The 24,953-nt window shown below is 28.9% G+C and overlaps 3 protein-coding genes across 4 annotated transcripts; all 3 read left to right on the top strand.

The window, feature by feature from the left end:
* The first annotated feature begins 1,506 nt into the window (after positions 1-1,506).
* On the top strand, positions 1,507-2,415 carry LOC129619021 (mediator of RNA polymerase II transcription subunit 28). Its single transcript, XM_055534079.1, has one exon. The coding sequence runs from the start codon at positions 1,650-1,652 to the stop codon at positions 2,235-2,237; it is 588 nt and encodes a 195-aa protein (XP_055390054.1). The 5' UTR covers positions 1,507-1,649; the 3' UTR covers positions 2,238-2,415.
* A 5,061-nt stretch (positions 2,416-7,476) lies between these two features.
* On the top strand, positions 7,477-8,364 carry LOC129618924 (SUMO-conjugating enzyme UBC9-B). Its single transcript, XM_055533954.1, has one exon. The coding sequence runs from the start codon at positions 7,691-7,693 to the stop codon at positions 8,168-8,170; it is 480 nt and encodes a 159-aa protein (XP_055389929.1). The 5' UTR covers positions 7,477-7,690; the 3' UTR covers positions 8,171-8,364.
* A 2,891-nt stretch (positions 8,365-11,255) lies between these two features.
* LOC129618643 (ran-binding protein 16) lies at positions 11,256-18,377 on the top strand. Of its 2 annotated transcripts, XM_055533511.1 has the most exons (24): positions 11,256-11,391; positions 11,889-12,118; positions 12,182-12,347; positions 12,401-12,630; positions 12,735-12,834; positions 12,891-13,007; positions 13,089-13,187; positions 13,244-13,390; positions 13,456-13,628; positions 13,689-13,989; positions 14,044-14,249; positions 14,304-14,448; positions 14,518-14,665; positions 14,727-14,880; positions 15,019-15,209; positions 15,276-15,487; positions 15,627-15,765; positions 15,827-15,895; positions 15,962-16,026; positions 16,085-16,170; positions 16,231-16,284; positions 16,366-16,485; positions 16,566-16,636; positions 17,958-18,377. In XM_055533511.1, the coding sequence occupies exons 1-24, from the start codon at positions 11,389-11,391 to the stop codon at positions 18,005-18,007; spliced, it is 3,276 nt and encodes a 1,091-aa protein (XP_055389486.1). In that variant the 5' UTR covers positions 11,256-11,388; the 3' UTR covers positions 18,008-18,377. The 2 variants fall into 2 exon arrangements, with proteins under 2 accessions (XP_055389486.1, XP_055389487.1); XM_055533512.1 differs by lacking the exon at positions 17,958-18,377 and having other exon boundaries at positions 16,566-16,808.
* Positions 18,378-24,953: the final 6,576 nt, after the last annotated feature.

Raw genomic sequence — 24,953 nt, 5'->3', positions numbered from 1 at the left:
TATCGTTATGTACAAAAATCAAAGCAAAGCGCAAGACACGTTTTAAAATTTAATCCAAACATCATTTTCTGTAAATCAGAAGTTGCAACTTGAAAAAATTATGAATTACATTTTATGACACGAATACTTTTGTTAAATATTGTTAGTAGCAAATTAACGGAAATTAGTGTAAAAACCATAAAAATGTTATTTTAGCTTTACATTAGAAATTAGTAAGAGTTATGAATTATTAGGTAAAACTGGGTTCTCATATTTTCTGAGGGAACATATGAAATTTCGAATGTATACCATAGTTGTGTTAGTCATAGTTTATCAGATCAAGAAACAGGTTTTACACATTCATTACACTTAGATTAAATTACATTCAAATTACGTTTTTATAAGACAGTCTACTTTTAAAGATGGCGTGACTTCATTAATGCTTTATAAAAAGTTTGAGTACGGTATTAAAACGATTGTAGTACCGTCTCAGAGCTTTCAATACCTTCATATTGGGAAAAAAAACTGCTAAAGTATTTTATACATTTTGGAATACAATTTTATACATTTATTTTGCTTTTATTTTACGTATCCGCCACGTATAGAACGCATTTTGGAAAAGTGTACAATGTCAAGAACTTTTACTAAACTTTCTAGAATGTGATACTTTGTAAAGTTTACGTCGTAAGCGCATTATTGAAGTCACGGATGCTTTCATGTACCTAATGAATATTCATCGCCTCGTCTGAATGGGCTGAACTTATTTTTTTTTTGATATTATTTCATTCCATTTCAAAATTTTGAATGAAATTATAATGTTAAACAGGTTATCTGACTTTCGTCAGATTCAGATTAAATATTGGATTTTGTCATATATACGTAAACAGTATGTCTGTCTGGGATATAACTTGAAAAAACTTTAAAAAGAGAAACACAAACATAGCCAAGAAAGACATATGTTTTGACAGCTGTATGATTTCAAAAGTTTTTAAAACATTAAATTTTATTTAACAAAACTTGAAAAAATTAAACATTGAGATTATCCCAGACGTTTAAGTTTTCAAAAACTTTCTTATACCAGACTGACTTAGTATGTAAGAAAATAATATTTTGTTGTGATGCCTCCTATTCGGGAATAGAATAATGTAGAATATTTCTTTGACACTGAATGCCTACTATTTTTGAAAAGAATTACATTAGTTTCTTGAACTTAAGGAATTTTTGACATTTTTACCTAGAGTTTATAATGAATTTAAACTCTTGTAAAAAATGGAAAAATGAGCTGAGTAATATACTTTTATATCAAAATTGACATGAAGTTCATATTTGAAAATTGAATTCGTTGTTTCAATCACAGATTATCGAGCGTTAGTTTTACATATTTCTTTACTTTGTTTATTATATTTGTTAATAGAAGATAGTATTTGAACGATCCCTGACATATCATATACAAAATAATAAACTTGTTTGTCAAAATATGTCAAAATTTGTTTTAAGGGTGTCTAGTTTAAACTGTCAATTTGTATCCTTGTGTCAATATTTACTATCTTTTATATTATTTGTTTTTATCCTTCTAAAAAATTAGAATTTTTTTAAATTAATGATAAATTCAGCGAGATTACTAAATACTGCGACGAAGGAAATAACTTAATTGAAGATAAAATATCAACATGGTTTCCACAACATCGGGGAATGGAAATCTAATGGATGAATTTGAAGAAGCGTTTCAAGCATGCCTTCATGCTTTAACGAAACAAGAATCTTCTAATGGAGTAGATAAAGATGAAATAGATGTAGAAGTTCAACAAACAGCAAACAAATTTATAGACGTAGCGCGTTTGATGGAAGCATTTTTTTTACAAAAAAGATATTTAATATCAACTCTGAAACCAGAAATGCTGCTTAATGATGAAAATCAAGAACTCAACAATGAAATAAAAAGAAAAAACGCTTTAATTAACAAACACTACCAACGATTAGAGGAATGGAAAGCAATGCTCGCCGACACGCAACAACAACAGCAACAAAGTTGTACTAAGACGGCTCCTGGACAAAATATGATTCCTGAACAAAGAACCGTGCCAATTCCAAGTACATCAGGGGGCCAAATAGGTAGTCAAGTGAATATGATTAATTCTGGTAATTCTATGCATCCACCTATAATGCAGCAACAGCAACAAATGATGCAATTACATCAAATGCAACAAATGCAAAAAAATGTAAACCCAGATATCAAATACAATAAGAGAAAATTTTAAAGAAAAAATTATCTATGTAAGAAGTATACATATTCTAGTATTTATTTTAATAAATTGGTAAACTAAATATTAAATTAAGCAAGAGCTACATATATGCAAGACAAATATTTATTTTGTATAAAAAGTATATATTCACAGATAAAAAACATATTCAACCTTAAATAAAAAAAATGATTGTTTTAGTTCTGCTTTGTCGTGGAATCCGGTTTACGTCTCCCCATACATCCGCAGGTTTCTTCTGGCTTTTTGTCTGCAAACTGATTTATTCCCATACTATATGTAACTTCCCCTGCCTCAAATTTTTTGTTATGTTCACTAATCTTTTTTTTGCTTTCGACGTATATTAAACGTCGCATCTTATCTTCTTCCTCTTCATATATTTTATTAAATTTTTTCTTGTAATCTTCCCATTCTTCATTTGTTACACTTACAATTTCTGTACCTTCAGACATGTTGATTTATTTTCTTTCTACGTTGTCGTATTCATGCAAATGATTCTTCAAAATAACTTATCAAACAAAGAATGTTTTGATATGAAATATGAATTGAATTATTTTTAAAGATGACGTCATTAAATAATAATGAATCACAGCTACATTATGCCGTGACTAAAATAGATAATTTGAAATTCTCATTCCAAAGTATGAGAATTAACCATTCTATACATTGGTAAGTAAAAACCCAAAATGAAAAAAAAAATTAAAGTAGGCGGTATCCAGAAAGCGAATTAAATGACGGAGAATTCATTTGAATAACTGAAATGAATTTTGAGATAAAAACATTAAAATTAAATCGAGCGAATTTCAAACGTTCTTAATGTCGCTTTTTTTAAGGAATAGTACTCTGCTGGGTAAATAGTTTTAATTCCATATAAAACTCTATGATAAAATTGTCAAAAATTTCTTAAGGAATGCCCAAGAAAAAAAATATTACTTTACTTTTCTGAAAATAGTAAATAATTCTTTTTCTTGAGCATTCTTTAGTTTCTAATTTAAATGGCTACGTACATTTGCATTAAATTTAACAGGTTACATTTAAATTACGACATTTAAATATACCGAAAACTGACATTTAATAAGTTTTAAGTACAACAAGTAGTAGGTTCTGATTTTTGTTTTGTTTCTCTTTGTTTTTGTTATTTTTTTCATTGTTAATTTATTCATTGCAAAGTTCTTTATTCTGTTTTTTTTTTTAAATATTTTTTTAAATATTAATTTCGGTATATGTTTGCTTAGAAAACTATTACGTCGTATTTAGAAAATTTATCTTAGAAAAGCTAGGATCTTAGACCATTATTAAATTTATATGTGCATATGTATAAACAAAATGTCAAATCACTTAAGAAATTCTGAAAAAGCTCTCATATTAACGTAGTTGTAGAATGGCTTCTAAAACTTAAGCTAACGGTTCTGTACGCTTAGACTGTAAGAATTATAACAAGAAAAATCAAATACGATTAAGTATAGTAGATTTGTAGATTTGTATAACGGGGGCAATAGTGCACCGCGACCACGAATAAGGATCTATTGTGCGCCCCCATCCGAGTGCGGGGCATTTCCTACAACACACGCTCGAGACCCACCCTCCTGATGAACTCAAGCAACTTGTAAGGACCAGAAGACCGTAACTCCGCCACCGTTAGAGCAAAGCCTCCCAGCACCTCCCCCCTCCTACGAGCAAGAGCATCACTCTCCCCCAGGAGGTGCACCGAGGTCTCTCCATACTCCCCACAGAATCTGCAAGTATCCTCATTTTCCAGACCCAGCCGACTGAGGTGTCCTCTAAGCCTGCAGTGACCCATCAAAATTCTGGTGAGGACTCTCACCTTGCTCATCCCTACAATTTTCTTAAATCACTTCTGGTCATAATCTTCCAGAAGCTCCTTGGCTTGCCGCAGCCCCGGAAGACTTTTCCAGAGCTCCGACCGCCTTCTTTCTGATTTCTTCCTTAATTTCCAACGAATAGTATATGGTCCGATTACGCAGAAGGGCTCCGGCCCAAGAAGAGGTTTGTTTGCCCCTTCCTTGCAAGCGCATCAGCGGCCTCATTTCCTTCCACGTCCATATGACCCGGCACCCAACACAGTGTGACCCGGTTGCGTCTGCCTAACTCATTGAGCTTCTCAAAGCAGCCCCATACTGCCACAGAGGATACTGAAAACGAGTTCAACGCTCCATTCGCAGCCCGGCTATCCGACATAATCATTATTTCTTGTCCCCGATACCCCCTTTCCAGGTTGAACTGCAAGCACATTTCAATGGCGTGCAACTCAGCTCGAAACACACTCGGAAAAGTTCCCATAGGTTCGGAGAATTTGGTTCTTGGCCCAAATACCCCCACACTCGTCCCAATACTGGTCTTTGACCCATCTCCGTACCATCTAATAACGTGTGTTCCAACTGGGCGGGCCGAAAAGTCACGCTCCCAGTCCCTTCTGTTACTTAACAACGAGGCAAAATTTTTCTCGAAGCTGTACCTCTTTACCATGTCGTCCCTCCCATGTCGGAACCTCCCCGACAAGAAGACCCCGATCTCTCACACCGATTATTCCGGCTCCATTTCTCCCCAAACTGAAAATGGCTACCTTCGCTGCCATCTCCACAACAAGGTGCAAGGGGGTTAGTCCCAAAATCACCTCCATTGCCGCCGTTGGACAAGTTCTCATAGCCCCTGTGATGCAGACACTTGCGAGTCTCTGCAATCGTTCCAGGTTCTTTCTAGCCGTACCAAGAGCCACCTTTCTTGCCCATGCCACTGCTCCATAAGTTAGGAGCGGCAGGACCATCATGGTATACATCCACCACATGACAGACGAGGAGCAGCCCCACGACCTGCCCGAGATGGTTCTGCAAATAATAAGTGCCCGGGTTACCCGTGTACACACAGCTTCCTCGTGACTTCGCCAAAGAACACCAAGGAATCAAACACCACTCCTAGGTATTTGACCTCCGATTTTCTCTCTACAGCCCGCACACGTATATTGTGCGCAGATGCTCTAGCTTCCGTCTCCTAGTGAAAGGCACCAGGGCCGTCATGTTAGGGTTAAGCCTGAGACCCACAGTATCGAACCAGGCCCGAGCCACCCGTAATCCCCTTTGGACTATATCACAAAGAGTTCCCTCAAACTTACCTCTAGCGATGATGACTATATTATCGACATAAGCCTGGACACCAATTCCCTGACGAAGCAGCTCATCAAGGAGTTCATCCACCACCAAACTCCACATTAGCGGAGACAGAACCTCACCCTGTGGGCATCCTCTTGTCACGCGCATCCTTAGGGTGCTCTGCCCCACAGTGCCTCTGCAACTCTTCTAGCCAACATATTGGACATCCATAGAGAGGTGCCATCATCCACGTCCCTACGCCTCAGGGCGCCCGCAATCGCCTCATGAGAAGTGTTGTCGAAGGCCCCCTCGATATCCAGGAACGCGCATAGCCCCACCTCTCCCTGTTCTATTGTGCTTTCTAGGGTACTAGCAAGGCGATACGCATGCTGGCAATCGCTCAGCGGCCTCCTCGCTCCCCGCCCGGACATGGTTATCAACTATTTTCTCCATCGTCTTCAATAAGAGCGATGTGAGACTAATCGGTCTGAATGACTTGGGCACCATGTCCCTTCTTCCCACTTTGGGAATAAAGACAACCCTAGCCACCCGTCAGCACTCGGGAATGTATCCGAGCCAAGCTACTCCTAAATATTCTTATTAAAAAGGGCATAATTGGCTCCAGCCCCCTATGCAGAATCCTATGTGCTGGTGAAATCCCATTCACTCCCGACGCCTTGAAGGGCTGGAAAGTGCCAACAGCCCACCCTATCCTTTTCTCCGTAATTGTGCGTGCAGCATTAAGTATAGTAAAAATAAATCTTATTTTTTAGTTTTACCATAATTATTATGTATACCAAATATTATATTTTTACTTTCCTTTCAATGAACGTTACAGAGTTGTTAAAATAAATAAAAATATGCACGAGCAAATATTTTAAATTATACATATGATTGCAATGTTCACTCTTTTAATGTTTATTAATTTCTTTTTAAAAACGTTTACTGGAATTTTTAAAATGTCAAACGAGTTTTCAAAATAAATAAAAATACGCATGAGCAATTTTTTTTAAATTTTTAAATAGGCTTTAGACCGAGTATATTTTAGTCCAACGAACATATTTTTTTAAGCATCGACCAATAACAACACAACGTTGTCATAAATTTGCGAAAATGTGTCAATGCTAAACTAATTTGCACAGTTACGTAAAGATTGTAACGTAAACTGCAAAGGAAAGTAGACTGTAAAGTAAAATGAAAATTTTTGAGAAACGTTTCTAACTTTAAAATAAGTTCCAATATTTAAATATTTATATATAATAACAAGCTACGATGATTTTTTAAAACGTACGTGATGGTGTAGAGCCCATTGCTCGTTTCAAAGTTATTGTTTTTCCATCAATTTTTTTTACGAATAAACTGATGACAACTAGTTTTTTCTTGTGCTATTAATACTTCCAGCTGAGAAAATAATAATAATAGCCAAATATGAACTACACATGCTAGATGTGTAGTAAAACAAATCGAGAAACCTATACAAAGAAAAACGTTTAACCAGCTTTTTGTAATATAAACGAACTATTTGCAAATTCCTTAGAATGTTCTCTTTCTTAATTTGCAAATGACTTTTCAATAGTGGTTTAGTGGTAATTTCTCGGCTTCTTTGAAACTTTAATATTCCAAAAAAGACTTTTAATTTATATTTCAAGATTAAACCAATAAATTAATATTCGCGTATTATATACACACATACATATGTACATATTATGGCATTTGGAAATAACCTGCTCTTATATAATTTTCTCCACAAATTCCTTTTACCTAATAATTGTTTTTTAATTTCTTCTAAGTCAATTATCTTTTTATGAACTCTTTTTTCTAAATTTAATGGAAAAAATAATTTAATCAATTTTGTATGTGATTTGACATTATCAAGCAAACTTCTATTTTGTTGCAGTTTTCTTATACGTTGCTACACTAAACAACTTCTTAACAAGGAAAAGAACATAATAATGTTATAACGATTATAGCAGTTTTGGTTGTTTACGTTTCTTTGTTTTGAAGTATGTACATACATAGAAAGATATTTCTATGCACTGTCGAGTCGTACAAAGAAATCCCCAGGTGGACTGTCAAATCAAATAAATTTCAAATTTATTGCTAAAATATCTAATGTCATACTAGAGGACACCGCAGGCGGCTTCCATACGCGACGGCGATATCAGTCGTAGATTTTTTCTTTTAATAATTTTGACATCAATAATTTTTCTGAAGGAGGAATTATATTATTTTGGACTAGAATATCAAACTTAATTAAAATATAAGAATTAAAAATCAGGTTTTTAATTTAAAATAAAGTTTTGTTTAAATTTTTAAAAAATTGAGATTTAATACTTGAAATACAATATGTCTGGAATAGCTGTGGCTCGTTTGGGAGAAGAAAGAAAAGCATGGCGAAAAGATCATCCTTTCGGTTTTGTTGCTCGTCCAACGAAGAATCCGGATGGTACATTGAACTTAATGAATTGGGAATGCGCAATTCCTGGCAAAAAAGGCACCCCTTGGGAAGGTGGTTTGTATAAATTAAGAATGATTTTTAAAGACGATTATCCTACAAGCCCGCCAAAATGCAAATTTGAGCCACCATTATTTCACCCAAATGTTTATCCTTCGGGTACAGTATGTTTGTCATTACTAGATGAAGAAAAAGACTGGCGTCCAGCTATTACAATTAAGCAAATATTATTGGGTATACAAGATTTGCTCAATGAACCAAATATTAAAGATCCAGCACAAGCTGAGGCCTATACTATATATTGCCAGAACAGATTGGAATACGAAAAACGAGTAAGGGCTCAAGCCAGAGCTATGGCCGCAACAGAATAAATTTATATATCGAATTCGCGTCATCTTTTATTTTCCTAAATTAAAAAATCAGGAGCTGCCAGGTGACAAAAATAACTCTAACTAAAAATAAGTATTTTTTTTTCTTTATCATTTTCCTAAACTTTTGGAGCGCTTTCAAATTAGTGTAAGTTGATATAAAAAAATAAGAAAATATTATATAGTTTGCAACATTACATGATAAAAAACGTTACCTTTATTCTTGATATACAGAAAAAAAAATTGTTTTCATATCTTAATTTTGTGAAGTAGGTAAATGCAAACATTGACAAAATATATCATAATTCCATCAAAAAAACTTGTTTGATTGTAATCTAGTATATACATATGTATGTATATATGGTACGCAATGTATATATACTGTTTCATGTTTTTCGATAAAAAAGCCGATTTTTAAATAAATGGGATAAAAGTTTTTTTTTTATGAATTTACAAAACTAGTTTTCTGGTCAATAATGTTGGTCACAGGGAAAAATATATATGCCAAAAAAAAAATTTAAATAAAATTATATTTGAAAACAAATACCGAAAAGTTCTTGCTTTGGAAGAGTGAAAAAATTGGAGTTCAAAAAGCATTTAAGTATCAAAACTAAATAATATTCTTGGAAACGCAAGGCAAGGATATTGTCAAAGCTTCAACCAACCACTTTGGCTTTTTTAATGTTTTTGTTTATTAAATAATTGAATGTTGTTTAAGAAAAATTAAGAAAAATAAGAGGTTGTTGCAATAGAGCCCAGATTAAGTTATAGCTTGATTGTTTTTATAACTTTTGGTTTGTTCATACTTATATGAAACAGTAAACATAATTTTTAATAAAGTATTCTTAAAAGAAGGCTTATTAAAAAATTTTGCATAAAAATTAAAACCAGATGAATTAAAAAAATTGTTTCAACTTTGATGTAGAATAACGTACTCACGCGATATAGAACAAAGCACATAGGTAGCTCACATTCTAAGCCTTTTCATAATCGCAGTATATAATTATATTGTTGTATATTGCGAAAAAACTGCTATATTTGTTTTCGTAAACAAATGTTGCTAACCTATTTTGTTCATAAACAAGAACAATATTAGGAGCGCAGATTTATATTATCATATAAACTGTTTTGATTTTATATAAAAATATGCATGTTGCATATTCATCATGTAATGTAATTACAGTATTGCGTTTCGCACTTATTGTTTTGCAGTACTGCGTTTATGAAAATCTCTGCTATATAAATAAGGCATGTCAAACTCATCATCACGGGCAAAAAAAAATTTTGTTAGTTGCATCACTCGGGGTGATGGGGTATTATTGAAAAGTATTTTGGTTTTCAGTATAAAGTTTCAACTTTTGGAAATGATTTTATGCTGAAAAACAAAATTTTTGAATAACAACTCATCGCGTCAAACAAAAGTGATGCGACAAACAGATCATAAGTGTTTGTTATTTATTGTCAACATAAAAAAATTTAAAAAAACACAAGTAATACAGTCAATATACAAAAAAACATAAAATAACGTTTTTCTGTTACTAAATCTTCGAAATTTGATTGAAATAATTCCCAGTTGTAATTTTTAATATTGATATATATGTATCTTGATTTTTCAGCGGTTTTATTGTTTTAATATCGAAAGCAATTATTTACACAAATATGTGCCTCCGAACACTTCAAAAACAAGCTTAATTTATTTACAGGCTAATTATTATAAAATTTAGTAATTTATTGTTTTAATATCGAAAGCAATTATTTACACAAATATGTGCTTCGAACACTTCAAAAACAAGCTTAATTTATTTACAGGCTAATTATTATAAAATTTAGTAATTTCCACTTCTCTAAATTTTGGTTTTAATACAGAATCGCACAGCAATTTGGTTTCAATCTGATTGTAAACTTGCATCAAGTTTTGCAATATCAACAGAAAATGGAAAAGTATGTATGTAGGTTAAATTCATTTTGAATTCGGTTTTTAATGATTTATTCTAATTACAGTTTTCGGAAAATTTCGAATTTACTTCAGTGGTCTTAGAAAATTAAACTAGATCAAATACATAAGTATTTGATTTATAGAACAGTCGCTTTCCACTTCTCGAAACAAACCTGACATGCTTGCTTTTCGTGCGCCGAAGTAAGGTACGAGCATAACAAATAGACATTTAATAAATCGCGTCGGTATTTTCCCTTGATTTTGGCAGTACCTTTTAGGTATGTTTATGTGTATTCTATATAAATTCTGACATTTCACCACGGAAAATTGCTCTTTTCCGTTTTCAACTTAAAATTTAGGAATTGTATTGTTCATATGTTTCACTCCCTTCAAACACAACTTCTGGACAATGGGGAATAAAACGTAAGTCGACCATTGATGATAAAGGCGGCGTGCAAACACAGGTAATGATTATATAAATTTTGAGTTTAATCTGGGCCTTTGTGCCCTTGTATTTTTAAAAACGCTGCAAAAGCTATAAGGGCAATAGTTCAAATATACTCTAGTATTTCACATGAGTTGTCATTTTGAGCGTGTGACTAAAAATTTTATTTTGAAATTTTCTATCACAAAACCGAAATAATTTAAATTGTTTAAAACTGACAGCAAAAATGTGCTGATGGTATGTGTTTTGAATTAACAACAGATAATGCTGGAAATTTTAGGATTCCTCGATTAAAAAATGTAAAGCTTTCACGTCAAAAAAGTTTCTAATTTATTGTTGAAAGAGTATACAAAAGGACGGAAATAGGAGGTGATAACGCGCAAAGAATGCAAATGTGCCAAAGTTCAACCGGGAAAAAATTTAAATTAGAATATTAAGAAAAAGTTATATATTCATAATATACTATGTTTTTTGAAATATTAGAACAACTTTATGTATGAGTCAGCAATTACATATTTTGTTTCCGAGTGCTGCAATTTATTTCCGAGTGAGATCCGAGGGTCTGTCTGTTGCTATTACTGAATACTGATTTCAACTGTCATTAATTTCGTACCATTGTGAATTTAGAAATAAATGTTTATTGTGGATGTTGAGTTAAATGTGTACTGGTTTAATTGGAGTTGCCAATATTTTAAAGTTTAATGTTTTGTCGTTTTAGAATGGTGGTAAAGGAGCTGTAATTCATTAAATATAAATAAATTAATTTTTTAAAATTTAATCCTTAAAGTAAATTATTTTTTAATAAAAGATAATTTGATAATAAGAAGCAAGAAGTTGGAAATGGTAGGTGATTTTTATATGTAAAATAAAAGTATAAAATCAGCGTATGTTTGTGTCGGAAATCTCAATTTTTTTTTTTCTTGTTCATAAAGAACAAAAACTATAGTCGGCTAAACAATACAGTTCCAGCTTATGTTTTTTTCATGCAATATTTGCATAAAATAACATGAAACTCGTTCTATTTTCGAATTTAATTGATTCCATTATAAATTTTATGACTGATCAAAAACAATATAATTGTTTTTGAAAAGTGAAACAAATATATAAGTAGATATAAAGCGTATGGATCAAGTAGTTGAAATAATTTGCACATTTCAATTCAATGTAATGGCGATATTACACTTTTGTTTTTAATTTAATAACTTAAACTTGTCAAGAATTTTACAATGTTTATCAATGACAAAGTGTATTCTGAATATGAATTATGTTAAACCACTAATCATAATTATTGGAATCTAAGTCGCACCTTATAAGATATTGAAATTTTGTAAATCTTATAGGAAATTCAACAACTCGAAGTACTCTGCAAACAACTTTATGAGTCCGCAGATTCAATAATACGTGCAGAGGCAGAAAAGGCTTTAGTTTCTTTTGTGGGTGCTCCAGATGCTCTACCAAAATGTCAGATGCTTCTTGATAGAGCAGATTCTAGCTATGCTCAACTATTAGCCGCCACAACATTGACAAAATTATGTCAAGGCCTAAGCTTAGAGCAAAGAATGGATATAAGGTAAAATACTTTAATGTTTACGTTATAAAACAAATAATAATTGTGCATCTGAAACATTATTAGGAGTTATGTTCTCAACTACTTAGCAACTCGCCCAAATTTACGAAACTTTGTTGTGCAAGCGTTAGTAATTTTATTAGCGAAAATTACTAAATATGGATGGTTGGATACTTATGAAAACGAAAATGTTTTTAGGAATATCCTTGAGGACGTCAAAAAATTTCTACAGGTTTATCGAATAATTGATTATAAGGTTGAAAACTTATTTTAACTTTTTCATAGGGCTCAGTTGAGCATTGTACGATTGGAGTCCAAATTTTATCACAACTTGTTTGTGAGATGAATTCAACTGCTGAACTTGATGTAAATTTGACTTTTTCAAAAAATCGCAACATAGCAATATCTTTCAGAGATTTGTTATTGTATGATATATTTTTACTGTCCTGTTCTCTTTTGATAACAGCCCGCGATAATAGTAAAAATTTAAATTTTATGGATGAAGCTCAACAAAGGTAAATTCTATTTGTGAAAATTGTCTCATTAAAATATATAAGTGAAATATGTAAAGCAAGTGATTTTGCTAATATTCTAAATGTATTATTCTAAATTGTTTTAGTTTAATATCACATGTCTTGAGATTAACCAAAAATTGCCTCAGTTTTGACTTTATTGGAAGCTCTACTGATGAATCGACAGATGACATGAGTAGTGTACAGGTAAATTCATTTTATTTAATGTTAATTAATATATTTTAAATAAATACTCTTTTAAGATTCCCGCGAATTGGCGTCCAGCTTTTCTTGACTCAAACACTTTAAAGTTATTTTTCGATCTGTATCAAATATTACCAAACGGTCTTGCAAGCTTATCACTCTCATGTCTCGTTCAGGTTTGTTTAATTATATAGTAACGTAAAAATATATCATTTTTTTTTTAATATATGTCTTAAATTTTAAAAAATTGGTTTTAGATGACATCAGTGAGAAGATCGCTATTTAGTAATTCCGAACGTACAAAATTCCTTACTCATCTGGTTAATGGAGTTAAAAACATTTTAGAGAATTTACATGTAAAAACTATTGCATTATATATGAGCAAATATTTATTAATTTTTAATATGTTTAGGGCTTAAGTGATCCAGAAAACTATCATGAGTTCTGTCGTCTTTTAGCCCGATTAAAATCAAATTATCAACTGGGAGAATTGATTTCCGTAGAATGTTATCCAGAAGCGATTCAACTTATTGCTAAATTCACTGTACAATCATTGCAGGTAAGTTTTAATGCTATCAGATGATTAAATATTTGAAATAAACTAACTGATTAATTGTGTTTTAGATGTGGCAATTTGCTCCCAATAGTGTGCATTATTTGCTTTTGTTGTGGCAAAAAATGGTGGCCTCAGTTCCATATGTTAAGACAACAGAACCTCATTTATTGGGAACGTATACCCCAGAATTAACAAAAGCTTACATCACTTCACGATTAGAATCTGTACCTGTTATAGCAAGGTTGATGACGTCTTCATTGTATTGAAAATTATATACTAAATATTTCAAATATTTTTACAGGGAAGATTTGGAGGACCCCTTAGATGATTTAGGGATGGTGCAACAACAATTGGAACAATTGTCAGTAATTGAGCGATGCGAGTATGAAAAAACTTGTACATTATTAGTTCAACATTTCGACCAAACTGCACGAGCTTATCAAGAACTTTTACAAAACCCTAATGCAAATGCTTTGGATGTTAAAATTCATGAACTCCAATTAACATGGCTGGTTTATATTATTGGTTCAGCTATTGGAGGCAGGTTGTCATTCAATGCTAGTGAAGAACAAGATACAATGGATAGTGAACTTGTTATAAGAGTAAGAAAGAAAAATTAATAACATAAAAGAAAATAATTAACTGGTACTTGATAGGTCCTGCAATTAATGAGTTTAACTGATGCAAGACTTCCACAAGCAGGTTGTGAGAAACTAGAGTTATCTTTTTTAAGCTTTTTAGAGCAAGTTAGAAAAATTCATATTAGCGAACAAAGTAATAAGGCAAAGGTTTATAAACGCTTATCTGAAGTTTTTGGGCTAAACGATGAGCAAATGTTGTTAAGCATGATTAATAGAAAAATGTAATGAAAATAAGTATTTCTTGTACATTGTATACTTTATCTTTTAAATTTCAGTATAACGAATTTGAAATGTTGGGTCCGGTCAGAGCAAGTAATAACTAAGACCTTATGTCTTTTGAATGATTTATCCTTAAATTTTAGTTGCATTCGCAAAATGGCAAAATTAGAAGAAGTGCAATTTATGTTAACACATCATACGGTATTTGACTTTTATAAATATTTAAACAGAAAAATTCTAGTAATTTCATCTCTATAAAATAATTTTTAGAGCGAACATTTCCCTTTTTTGGGGACAAATACTTCCTTAACAGAAATGAGATGCAGAAGTATGTTTTATACATCGCTTGGGCGGTTACTTATTGTTGATCTTGGTGAAGACGAAGAGAGATTTTACAGTTTTATGACTCCCTTAACCAGTAACTATGCGAAATAAAAATTTTGCTTGGAAACCTTATATATTAAAAATTTTGATTTTAGATCAATTTGAATCGTTAGGATCTATAATGATGGGTAATAACAGTTTTCCAAATGAGGAAGCAAAAAAGGCTATTATTGGTTTAGCGAGAGACTTACGAGGTTTAGCATTTTCATTAAACTCAAAAAGTCCGTATATGATGCTGTTTGATTGGATGTAAGTGTACATAAAAAATCTACAGAGCATTCGGAAGTTTTTAGTTTTGAAGACCGGATATTTTATCAATAAAAAATTTACCTTCTATTTTTCTTTCATTGTGAAATATATTGAACTTTACGTTGGTATTGATTGTAGATACCCCGATTATACACCGATATTAATCAGAGCTGTTGAATTATGGGCACATGACCCCGGACTAACAACTCCCATTTTAAAACTGTTTGCTGAACTTGTTAATTGTAGATCACAAAGATTACAAGGAAATGTTTCTAGTCCGAATGGAATTTTATTGTTTAAAGAAACATCAAAATTAATATGCTTATATGGTAAAATTGTGCAATACTGATTCCAACCCTTTTTGCTTTGACTTGAAAATTGTAAAATTGTTTTAGGTGACAGAGTATTGCACATAGATGTTCCACGTGATCAACAATATCCAATGCGTCTAAAAGGGATTTCCGTGTGTTTTCTAATGTTAAAACATGCTTTAAGTGGAAATTATGTTAATTTCGGAGTTTTCAAGTTATATGGAGATGATACGCTGGATAATGTTTTAAATGTTACTGCAAAAATGATTATGTCTATACAACAAAATGATCTTCTGGTAAAAAATTATTTTAAAATAAATAATATCTAACATATTTACTGATGACTAGCACCTGTCAGTTACTAATGTGTTACTAATTTTTGCCAACATATGCGTGTACTATAGTTTTATATTTGCATTTTTTATTGGTATACAGGAATATCCTAAGTTATCTTCTGCATACTATATATTATTAGACTGTTTAGCACAAGATCATATTACGTTTCTGGCAACGTTAGAACCACGAGCATTCGGATATATTTTAGGAAGTATATCGAAAGGAATTACAGCCCTAGGTATTTTATTAAGAACGACAGTTTCATATTAATATCAATTTTGACAATTTTGATTTTGTAGATTCATCAGTATGCTGTTCCGCTTTAGATAATATTGTTTCATACATTTTCAAGCAATTACAATTGAAAGGTATTGAAGTTTTTGAATTAGTATGTTAAATGTTAGTTTTAATTTAGATTTGATTATTTATTTTAGTTTCTACATTCCCTAAAAAAAAGTTGAGACATGGCCTTACACCTGAAAATGAGCAGTTCCTTAAGGCATAAAAATTTAAATATTTTTCAACATATTAAATAAACACTTAGCTTGATCTTTTAGGTTGTTGAAATGTATTCTGATATCCTTCAAGGAATGATGTCGACTCTTTTAAATCTAGTAATGTCAGAAGATTGTAGAAATCAATGGTAAATTTAAAAATTAAGTAGTTGAAGAAGAAAATATACATGTTTTTTTTTTTGTTTTAGGTCGATGTCCCGTCCACTTTTAGTATTGATTTTATTATATGAAGATTATTTTGGGTAATAAAGAAACTTATAGAATAATGCAAATTATTAATTTTATAAATTGATTTTTTATTTTTTTTTTGTATATGAATGTAGATCAATTAAAGAAAATATCATACATTCACAACCGATAGAAAAACAAGCAACAATGGCACAATGGTTCGCCGCTTTAATGGATGGAATAGAAAGAAATATTTCAATGAAAAATAGGGAAAGGTATAAAATATTTTTGTTTTTTTTTCCAATATTTCTTAAAAATTGTTTGAAAATGTATTCCATATAAAATTTTTTTGTAGGTTTACACAAAATTTGTCAATGTTTAGACGTGATGTAGCAAATTCACTAAAATCTTCAGTTTACAATTCTGGTTCGTGTCTTCTTGATATTACAGATGAAACATAGGTGTAACTTTTGTTTCTTTATCTCATAATCATACGTTCTTTTGTTTCCTTTTAATTTTAAAATTTTTATAAGAAATGAGAGTAATAATACAAATTTATATAAAATAATTTTGTTTTAAATATATTTTTTAATAATTTCTTACATATTTCAATTTAAGTAAGCATAATAATCGTAAAATATTTTGTTACATAAATACAATTTTAAATTAAATTTTTACATTTTAATTTTCAAATTTAAGGTACATACTTAATCTTAACTGTACGTTTACTCACAAATAGAAAACTAGTTCACGTTCATCCTTCTTATTTACGCTTTTTTGTGATGTAGCAAATAAATAACAAAGCTTAACTTATTTTTTATTTTATCTTGCTCTAGCGGGTTTTCCAATTTATGTAGTATTTTTTCTTTGTTATAAGAAATAATAATGGATTAGAACAATATATCCTTAGTGAGTGTTATTTATCAAAATTGTGTTTAAAAAGTACATTTACATATATTTTTTACAATAATTTTATGTGATATATTGCCACGATAAATTTGATAATTAGAAATACGATTGTATTAGCATAACGTTTATTTAAAAGATTGTTTAATTTATAAAGTAAGATACGTGTAAAGTTTTGATGAATGACAATCGCAACGGGCCTTTTTTATTTTAGTGTAACATTTTCGTTTTCATGTTTTATTAACTCCTTTTTCTGTTTTGAAAATGGCATGAACGTTTTTGCTTTTGTTTTTTTTATTTTGAAATAAAGTTGCTTTTCTATCTTTCCATTAGTTAAATATTTAATATAAGTACATATTTTGTAAAACATCACTGTTTTTATGCAAAAACAGGCTTTTTTTGTCTGTGTTTGTAGCAGTTGTTTTTTAATATTTTCACTGAGCATTTTTTAAAAGTTAAGCATTAATAAAGCAAGGTGAAAAATTATTTGCAAAGCATTACATTTCAATAAATATTTTAAGGCGTAGTTTTGTGGAAACATATAAAATGGAAAATACTCCTTTAGTTGTCTACATTGTGAATTATTTACTTTATATATTTTGCTTTTGGATATTAATTAAACGAAAAAATGAAAAAGGAATGAATAATATGAGAAATTTATTTTATGTTTTGTAATTCATGATAAATCATTTGAATTTTTAGGTTTTATCAATTTAACTTTTTATTTGGCTTTTTCTCAAAAAACTTTTATTATTTACAAATTAACAATATTTCAACTAGGTTTATTTTCATCCTTTTGAAATTTCCATTTTTTTTGTTTTTTTTTTTTATCTAATTTCAGAAAACTCGTACCAAGTCTATGCTGAGCAAAATTACTCAGTTTCTGTGTAATTAATATATAAAATTATATAATTTGATGCTTTTGTAGTCTAAGAATTTGATGCTGTTTTAATATTTTAAAAATTATTTTTGAACTTTTGTAGGTTATATTAAATTAAACATAATTTTTTTTCTATAATTTTATAAATGATGCAGAAAAAGAAACAAAATAAGAAAAGGAAATTTTTATATACATATTGTAATTTTGTGGGTAGTTTAAAAAAAAAACAGATTAACTGAAGAAATAATAATATTAAAAAATTAAATCAATAATGTAAAATAATAAATAAAAAAGAGAGTAATAATAAAATAATTATAAAATATTTTTATGATGTTCGTAAAATTTGGAAAATAAAATCTTGTAATAATTTTGCAAAATAAAAATTTTAAAGATGTAAACACTACTTTTTTATTCTACTCTAAACTTAATTTTTATTTCATTAGTTTTTATTTCTTATCTATAAATTATAAAATGTTAGTAAATAAATGCAAATAGAATATTAAATTTATAATTTTGAAAAACCGTCGATACGATTCAATTTTTTAAAGTACATAATAAAGATAAAAGACAAAAGGAAAACTCAGAAGAAACAAAACCAAAAATGCCGCGGTTTTCTTTGCAATATAAAAAACATTTTCTGTTTTATTCTCAAATTGATACATGGTATTCAATTTAAAAGTTGAGTTTTGTGATAGGAACTACTGCAACCTAAAGTAACTAAGGTACAATGACTATTATGCTGAAATTGATAAATGCAATATAAGTTTTTTCATGAATCTAATCTCTGTTTTTGGAGATTATCACTGATTTACGATTTTATTTGATATCTACATACGCACAAGATTATGTATTTATACACATATTTTGAATTATTTTATATTTAAGTTAATTAATTGTATTTTATAAATTGATAAACAAATGAATTAATTAAATATATTATTAAAGTATTTAAAGGGCACTGTTATTGACTTGTTAAAACATCTGTTTGAATGTCCGTACATTTTATTTGAGGCTAAGTATACTTTTTTTCTTAAAAAAAAAATAAATTTAACAATAAAGTAAATAAAGTATTTTGGTATTTAAATCTTATAATATCTTATTTTTGCTCAATAAATTCTTTAAATTGCACATAATTCAAAATATTCATATTCCATATACATATATACATACATGTCAATCCTCATTCATAAAAATAACTATGTATTGTTTCTTATTTTTCATTGTAATTGTTACTTTTACTTAAATTCTTAGTCCAAGTTTTCCTTATTTTATTGCAGTAAAAAAGATTTTCGAAATTATACAACAATGTTAGTAATACTGACAATGTTAGTATGTACTTATGTGTTGAAATTTTTTATATTAGGAAAAATTTTGTTCCCCTTTTTACTGCAGTAATACAAAACAATAATCAATTTTCAAGCTTAATATTATTTTGGAGCTTTTAATTAAATGAGAAACACATAGTTCAATCATCAATCAATAATTTACAAAAATATTATTATAGTTGTTTTCCACCACATGCTTACTATATGTGTACTACTTTTAATCATTTTTTAACTCAATAATATTGACTGTATAAATTATTGTTGTCCAGATTGAACCTATAAATTATTATCACAAAAGTTAAAACACAAATAAATTATGATAAGAAAGCTATAAAATGCTATAAAAACATGGTGTGCCTCACCTCAGTATTCTATGTGTATGATATTTAAGTATATACTTAAAATAACAATTTAGATCAATCAATTTCAAAATGCTTAAATAAAATTTATTATGTATGTATACCACTATAGGATTACGATACGTCAATATAGGTTCGTGATGATACGTAAACTATTTTTCATTAGTTGTTTAAGAAAAGTATTAGATTGGTATTCTTTTTAAATAATGTTGGTATAATAAAGATTTGATTCCAAATAAATGGAAATAAATTTCCTACACGGAATTACTGAGCTGGCTTACCTTTAGAATTTGTTCGACATTGAAATGAAGCATATGTCTTACTTATTCGTCGTTTTTACTAACAATTATAACAATTATTAGTATTCAGGTTTGTTAATAATTTTGACTCTTTAAGCTGACCTTAATCCTTAGCTTCTATTAGAAACTTTTGGTTTAAAATGGTACGAAATCCATATTACACTTTTCTTAAAATTTTTTGAAAATCGTGTTTTCCCTTTTATGGATATTTATTTTTCTTAACGATTAGTTTTAACACCATCATAACTGCAAAACTTCAAAAGCTATGATTTCAAAATGTTGGAATATTTGAACTTATTATTTGGCATCAAAATATGGATACTAGAAAATGAATGTTTTGTGGTCTGATAGTGTGGTAGTATTCCAGTTTTTTTTAAAAATATAAGGCCCTTATAAACGTAATGGCGGTACTATTATAAGTACTATTTGGATTAAATACAGGTAAATAAACAAATATTCCCGCATTATTCATACATATATACATATACATACAAATGTATATCTATAATCAAGGTACATAATAAAGTATTTGATAAGTTTTGTTTAATTTAATTTTTTTTTATTATTATTATTTTAAATTATGTGTTAAACTAATTGAGGAAGTGTCTATTAACTTTTTTCATACTGAATTTTTAGTACATAAACGGAAAACTTTGCGGAATAATGCTTTTAACTTACGCATTTTTTTAATAGTTTTTTGTATGATTTTTTTTAATTATCTCTTTTTTGTATTTTTTACTAAATAGTTAAATTGCACTGTTTAATATACAATTAATGTTAATGCAATGATAAAACGTAGTTGGTCGGATATTGGGAAATCGAGTACTACAGATTTGGAAAATTTAATGGCAATAAAATGTGTAAGTAAAAGAAATTGATTTTTTTAATGTTTTTTTTTTAGAAAATTTCAAAATATTCAATGATTGTTTAAAATTTAAATCAAAAAAGCATTGATTAGGTAGTGTGCCTTTATACACGTATAATATTAAATAATTAACAAAGTACACAAGTTGGAAAAATTTTGATAAATAATGAGTCCAGGATTAATAGGACGACTTTGGAGAAAAGTACACGTTCTTTAAATTTATTTAAGTATTTAGATGAAATTTTACGTTACGTATCATAACAAGAATTTTGGTCTAGTAAGAATCTCAATAAAATTTTTCAGTACAGCACATCCATTACATGAAAACCGAAGTATAAATGCATTTTATTGGTTTTTTTTATCTTTGTACGTTTGCACGTATTATAGAGAAATAATCAACGTTTTATCGAAGTTACTATCAAATAAAAGTTATTATTATTCCCGTTATTAATTCTTTGTTTGTGTATAAATAAAAGTTTTAATAAATTGTAATTATTAAATTGTTACGCAATAAGAATTTTGAAAGGTATATTTTTATTTAGAATTTATGGACTTATTATTCATAGAATGTGTTTAAATATTATTGTAATCAATAATTAATATGATTGTAATTAATAATCAATAAGTTTTCAATTATAGTTTATAAAAGTTTGTAAGTATGAAGCTCACTGTAGTTTCTAACGAATGAAATAAATCAGTTCAAAACAGTACCTAATAAGATTGTTAAGCTGGTCGATACTTAACTTATTTTGATATAGATAATAAGCCGTGATGAAAAAAAGAAATAAGTTAAGTCCTAGGTTGTTGGTGGATTTAATATTTCAAAATTTTTTTTTTGGAATAGTTACCATATTTATCTATTCACTATTTCTAATTGATATGTAGACATGAAGTATTTAAATTGTTGAATTTATGTGATTTCCATATAAAATTCATTGTTTAAGAGATTGACGGAACATAAATTTTTTGGTTATGTACAGAAGGGTTAAAAATATTTTGATTGGATGTCGTTGTTAATATGCAAGATATCCAAGTATATTTTGTTTTAATTGATCTTTTTAGTGATCTGACTTCTGATTTTCATTTTATTTCAAGTGACCATTGCTCATTTCAAACGTTTTGACAAATATTTGATGTTATAATGAAGGTCAGAATAGCAATTTTTACTTGATTTGTAGATTGATTGCACACAATTCTGATTAAACAACGGTAAAAGATAAAGATTATTGAATTAAATTCTTAAAAATTTTGGTTTTGTGTACTTAAATATTTTGTAAAGTAAAAAGGTAATTTGAATTGAGGCTCATTATTTTTTTTTATGAGTTTCATTCTACTATATTCACGCTTTGTAAATAGCATCGAGTCTTGCATTGTTTTATTATCAATTTTCAAGTGGATAATGCATATAACATTTTATAATTACTTAATGTTTTTCGGGGATTATCAATCCAGTAAAAGATTCTGCAATACAAAAATAATATTTCTATACTAAAAATACCAGCTCATATTGAATTATTTTTGATATTTGTGATTTACTTATGGAAATCAATAAGTCTTAACTTCTTATTTTAATCAATTCATTTCTAGAAGAGAAAAGGATTTGGAATTGTATTCGAATAAAATGGAGAATGGTGTCAATAGAAGGAACAAGGCGTTAATAGACTAATAATTATAGACTGTTAATAGACGTTCTTACACCAGCTAATGAGTTTAAAGGCTGGATCTTATTTACACTTCTGATCTACAATAAATTTTATTATATCCGTTCGATTCCATTTTCTGTTTAAGTTTTTAATTATTCTTGCATACTAAAGTATCTGCAATTCAAATTTAACCAATTAGTTTTTTATTTATTTCAAAATGTTAGTGGTATAATTAATTTCAGTGACCATATTGTAACATATAGTATTTAATACACAATTGGTTATTGTACTCGTATATTGAATGTTTAATAATTTTGTATTCTTTGCGAGCAAGTACTCATATGTTTTTTTTTACAAATTTTTTCATTTTCCTCACTATTGGATCATTATAAATTTTGTTTTCATTTTCCATAAAAGTTTTCTTTTTTGTGTGTTCATCACCCTCTTCACACATAATTTAAGTGCATGTATACACAAACAATTACACAGCTAGTGAAATATTGTGACAATTTAGTTCTTGTTCCGAAATTTCGAAAAAGAATTCTTGAAACTTAATTTTCAAATATTAAATAAACAATTAAATAACTACATATACATATAGGGGTTATAACTACATATAGTAAACTGATTTTAGTTATGTGCCCTAAAGTAAACTATAAGTTTTCTCAAATTCATTGTTTTTTGGGCCACCTAAATTTTTAAATGACAGAACAGAATGAATACGACATTATAGAATTTTCTTAACTATTAACACGTAGTTTTTTTTAGTAATTAAATACGTACACACGTATTTAATTTTTCCTCCTTTTATAATTGTATTCCATTACGGGTGTGAGTAAGTACATATGTACGCGTGTTTTATGGTATTAAACGGCACGCTCGATCTTATTTCAATGTTTTTGCCTGCTTATAAGTGTGTATAGATTAGTGTGTTTCATAATAATAGTGTGTGTGTTTTTGGTATTAAATTTCTACAAAAAAAAATTTGAGTTGAATGAATCATTTAATGAATTGAATTTTTGTTATTTCTAAATTTATTTTTTTAATGAATATGGTAGTAATATACTTTTTTTTTTCAATTGTCAATTAATTCTTTTCTAAATTACTGAATAGATGACCTTAAGACCAAAGACGTGACATACAACCAGGAATCATAATAATAAAAGACAAATTTTTCAAAGAGTTCAATTAACACCAATTGTGAAAGTATTTAAACGCTATATGAATAAAATTTGAATGAAAATTTATTAATAAAGAAAAAAAAATTATATTGAGAGAAAATCCAAAGAAATTTTAAAACTTAATACAATTTTATTGTGTATTAAATTTTATTCATTATAAATAAAGAATTTTTATATGTGAACAGTATGAAATAATCTAATCGACAAGATAAGAAACAGAAATACGAAATATGTATGAGAAATAAAAAGTTTTGAAGTATTAAATTTATTACAGATTTATGAATATGAAAGAATGCTTTTATTTTAATTTTATAATGTAGAATAACATTAAAATAATAGAACTAAGAGCCAACTGGATACTGAATAGAGTCAAAGAAAAAGGCGATGGCCGACTTAGAATGAGAATTTTACCTAATATTTCATTCTTGATATTTTATAGGTAACACCTGTTTTATATTGTTGTGATTTCATTGTTTGTGCGTATTTAAGCAAATTGTTTAAATATGTTATTAAAATTTTTCTTCTTTTTGTTCTCTAACTTCTGAGATACTTAGAAAAATTCACACAGTTATCCTAAAAATTCTTATAAAATGAATTTTAAAAATATTAAAATTTAACAAGGTTGTGATTTAAAGCCATAAATTCCCTTGGGCATATCATGGTATTATAGAAAACTATATTTTCTCATATTTAAATTGATTTATAGAAACATTGCCTAAAATAGCAGAAAATTGTAACCTACAGCTAAATTCTCTATTTATGCAAAAACTATGTATAACCATGTAGAATCTTTATCACAATACTATAATAATAATGTTTAAGTATCGTTCAATTAAATTGCAAATAACAATGAAGTATTGTTAAGTTAAGTGTTTATCTATTGTTCTAACTTGTCTTAAGACTTCCCGAAATACATTTGGCAATAAATACTGAAACAGTTATTACGAATAAACTAAATTAATATACGAAGAATATTTGTTCTACTTAAATGCGATTATTTCGAATTTCCGAATATTTATTGGTAATCTCACTTATTATATTAAAATGATAATACAGCCTCATTTTTGGATTTGTATAAATTTTCAGTAATAATAAAAATTTTTGAAAAATTTCGTCAGCTTTTTACTAATTTCCGGAGTAATGCTTCTCTTACACTCACGTCCATCTCAGATTATTGAAGATCTAGCCTAGATAAAAAATCTAATTTCGAAAAAATTTAAACTCTTAATTTCTCCAAATTTCACTTTTTTTGGAGAAAACTAGAAATCGGTTCAAGACATCCATA

Source organism: Condylostylus longicornis, unplaced genomic scaffold, assembly GCF_029603195.1.
Source record: "Condylostylus longicornis isolate FDR11 unplaced genomic scaffold, ASM2960319v2 ptg000010l, whole genome shotgun sequence".
NCBI lineage: Eukaryota > Metazoa > Arthropoda > Insecta > Diptera > Dolichopodidae > Condylostylus > Condylostylus longicornis.
The sequence above is the reverse complement of the archived record's forward strand: the minus strand, read 5'-3'. Positions and strand labels throughout refer to the sequence as shown.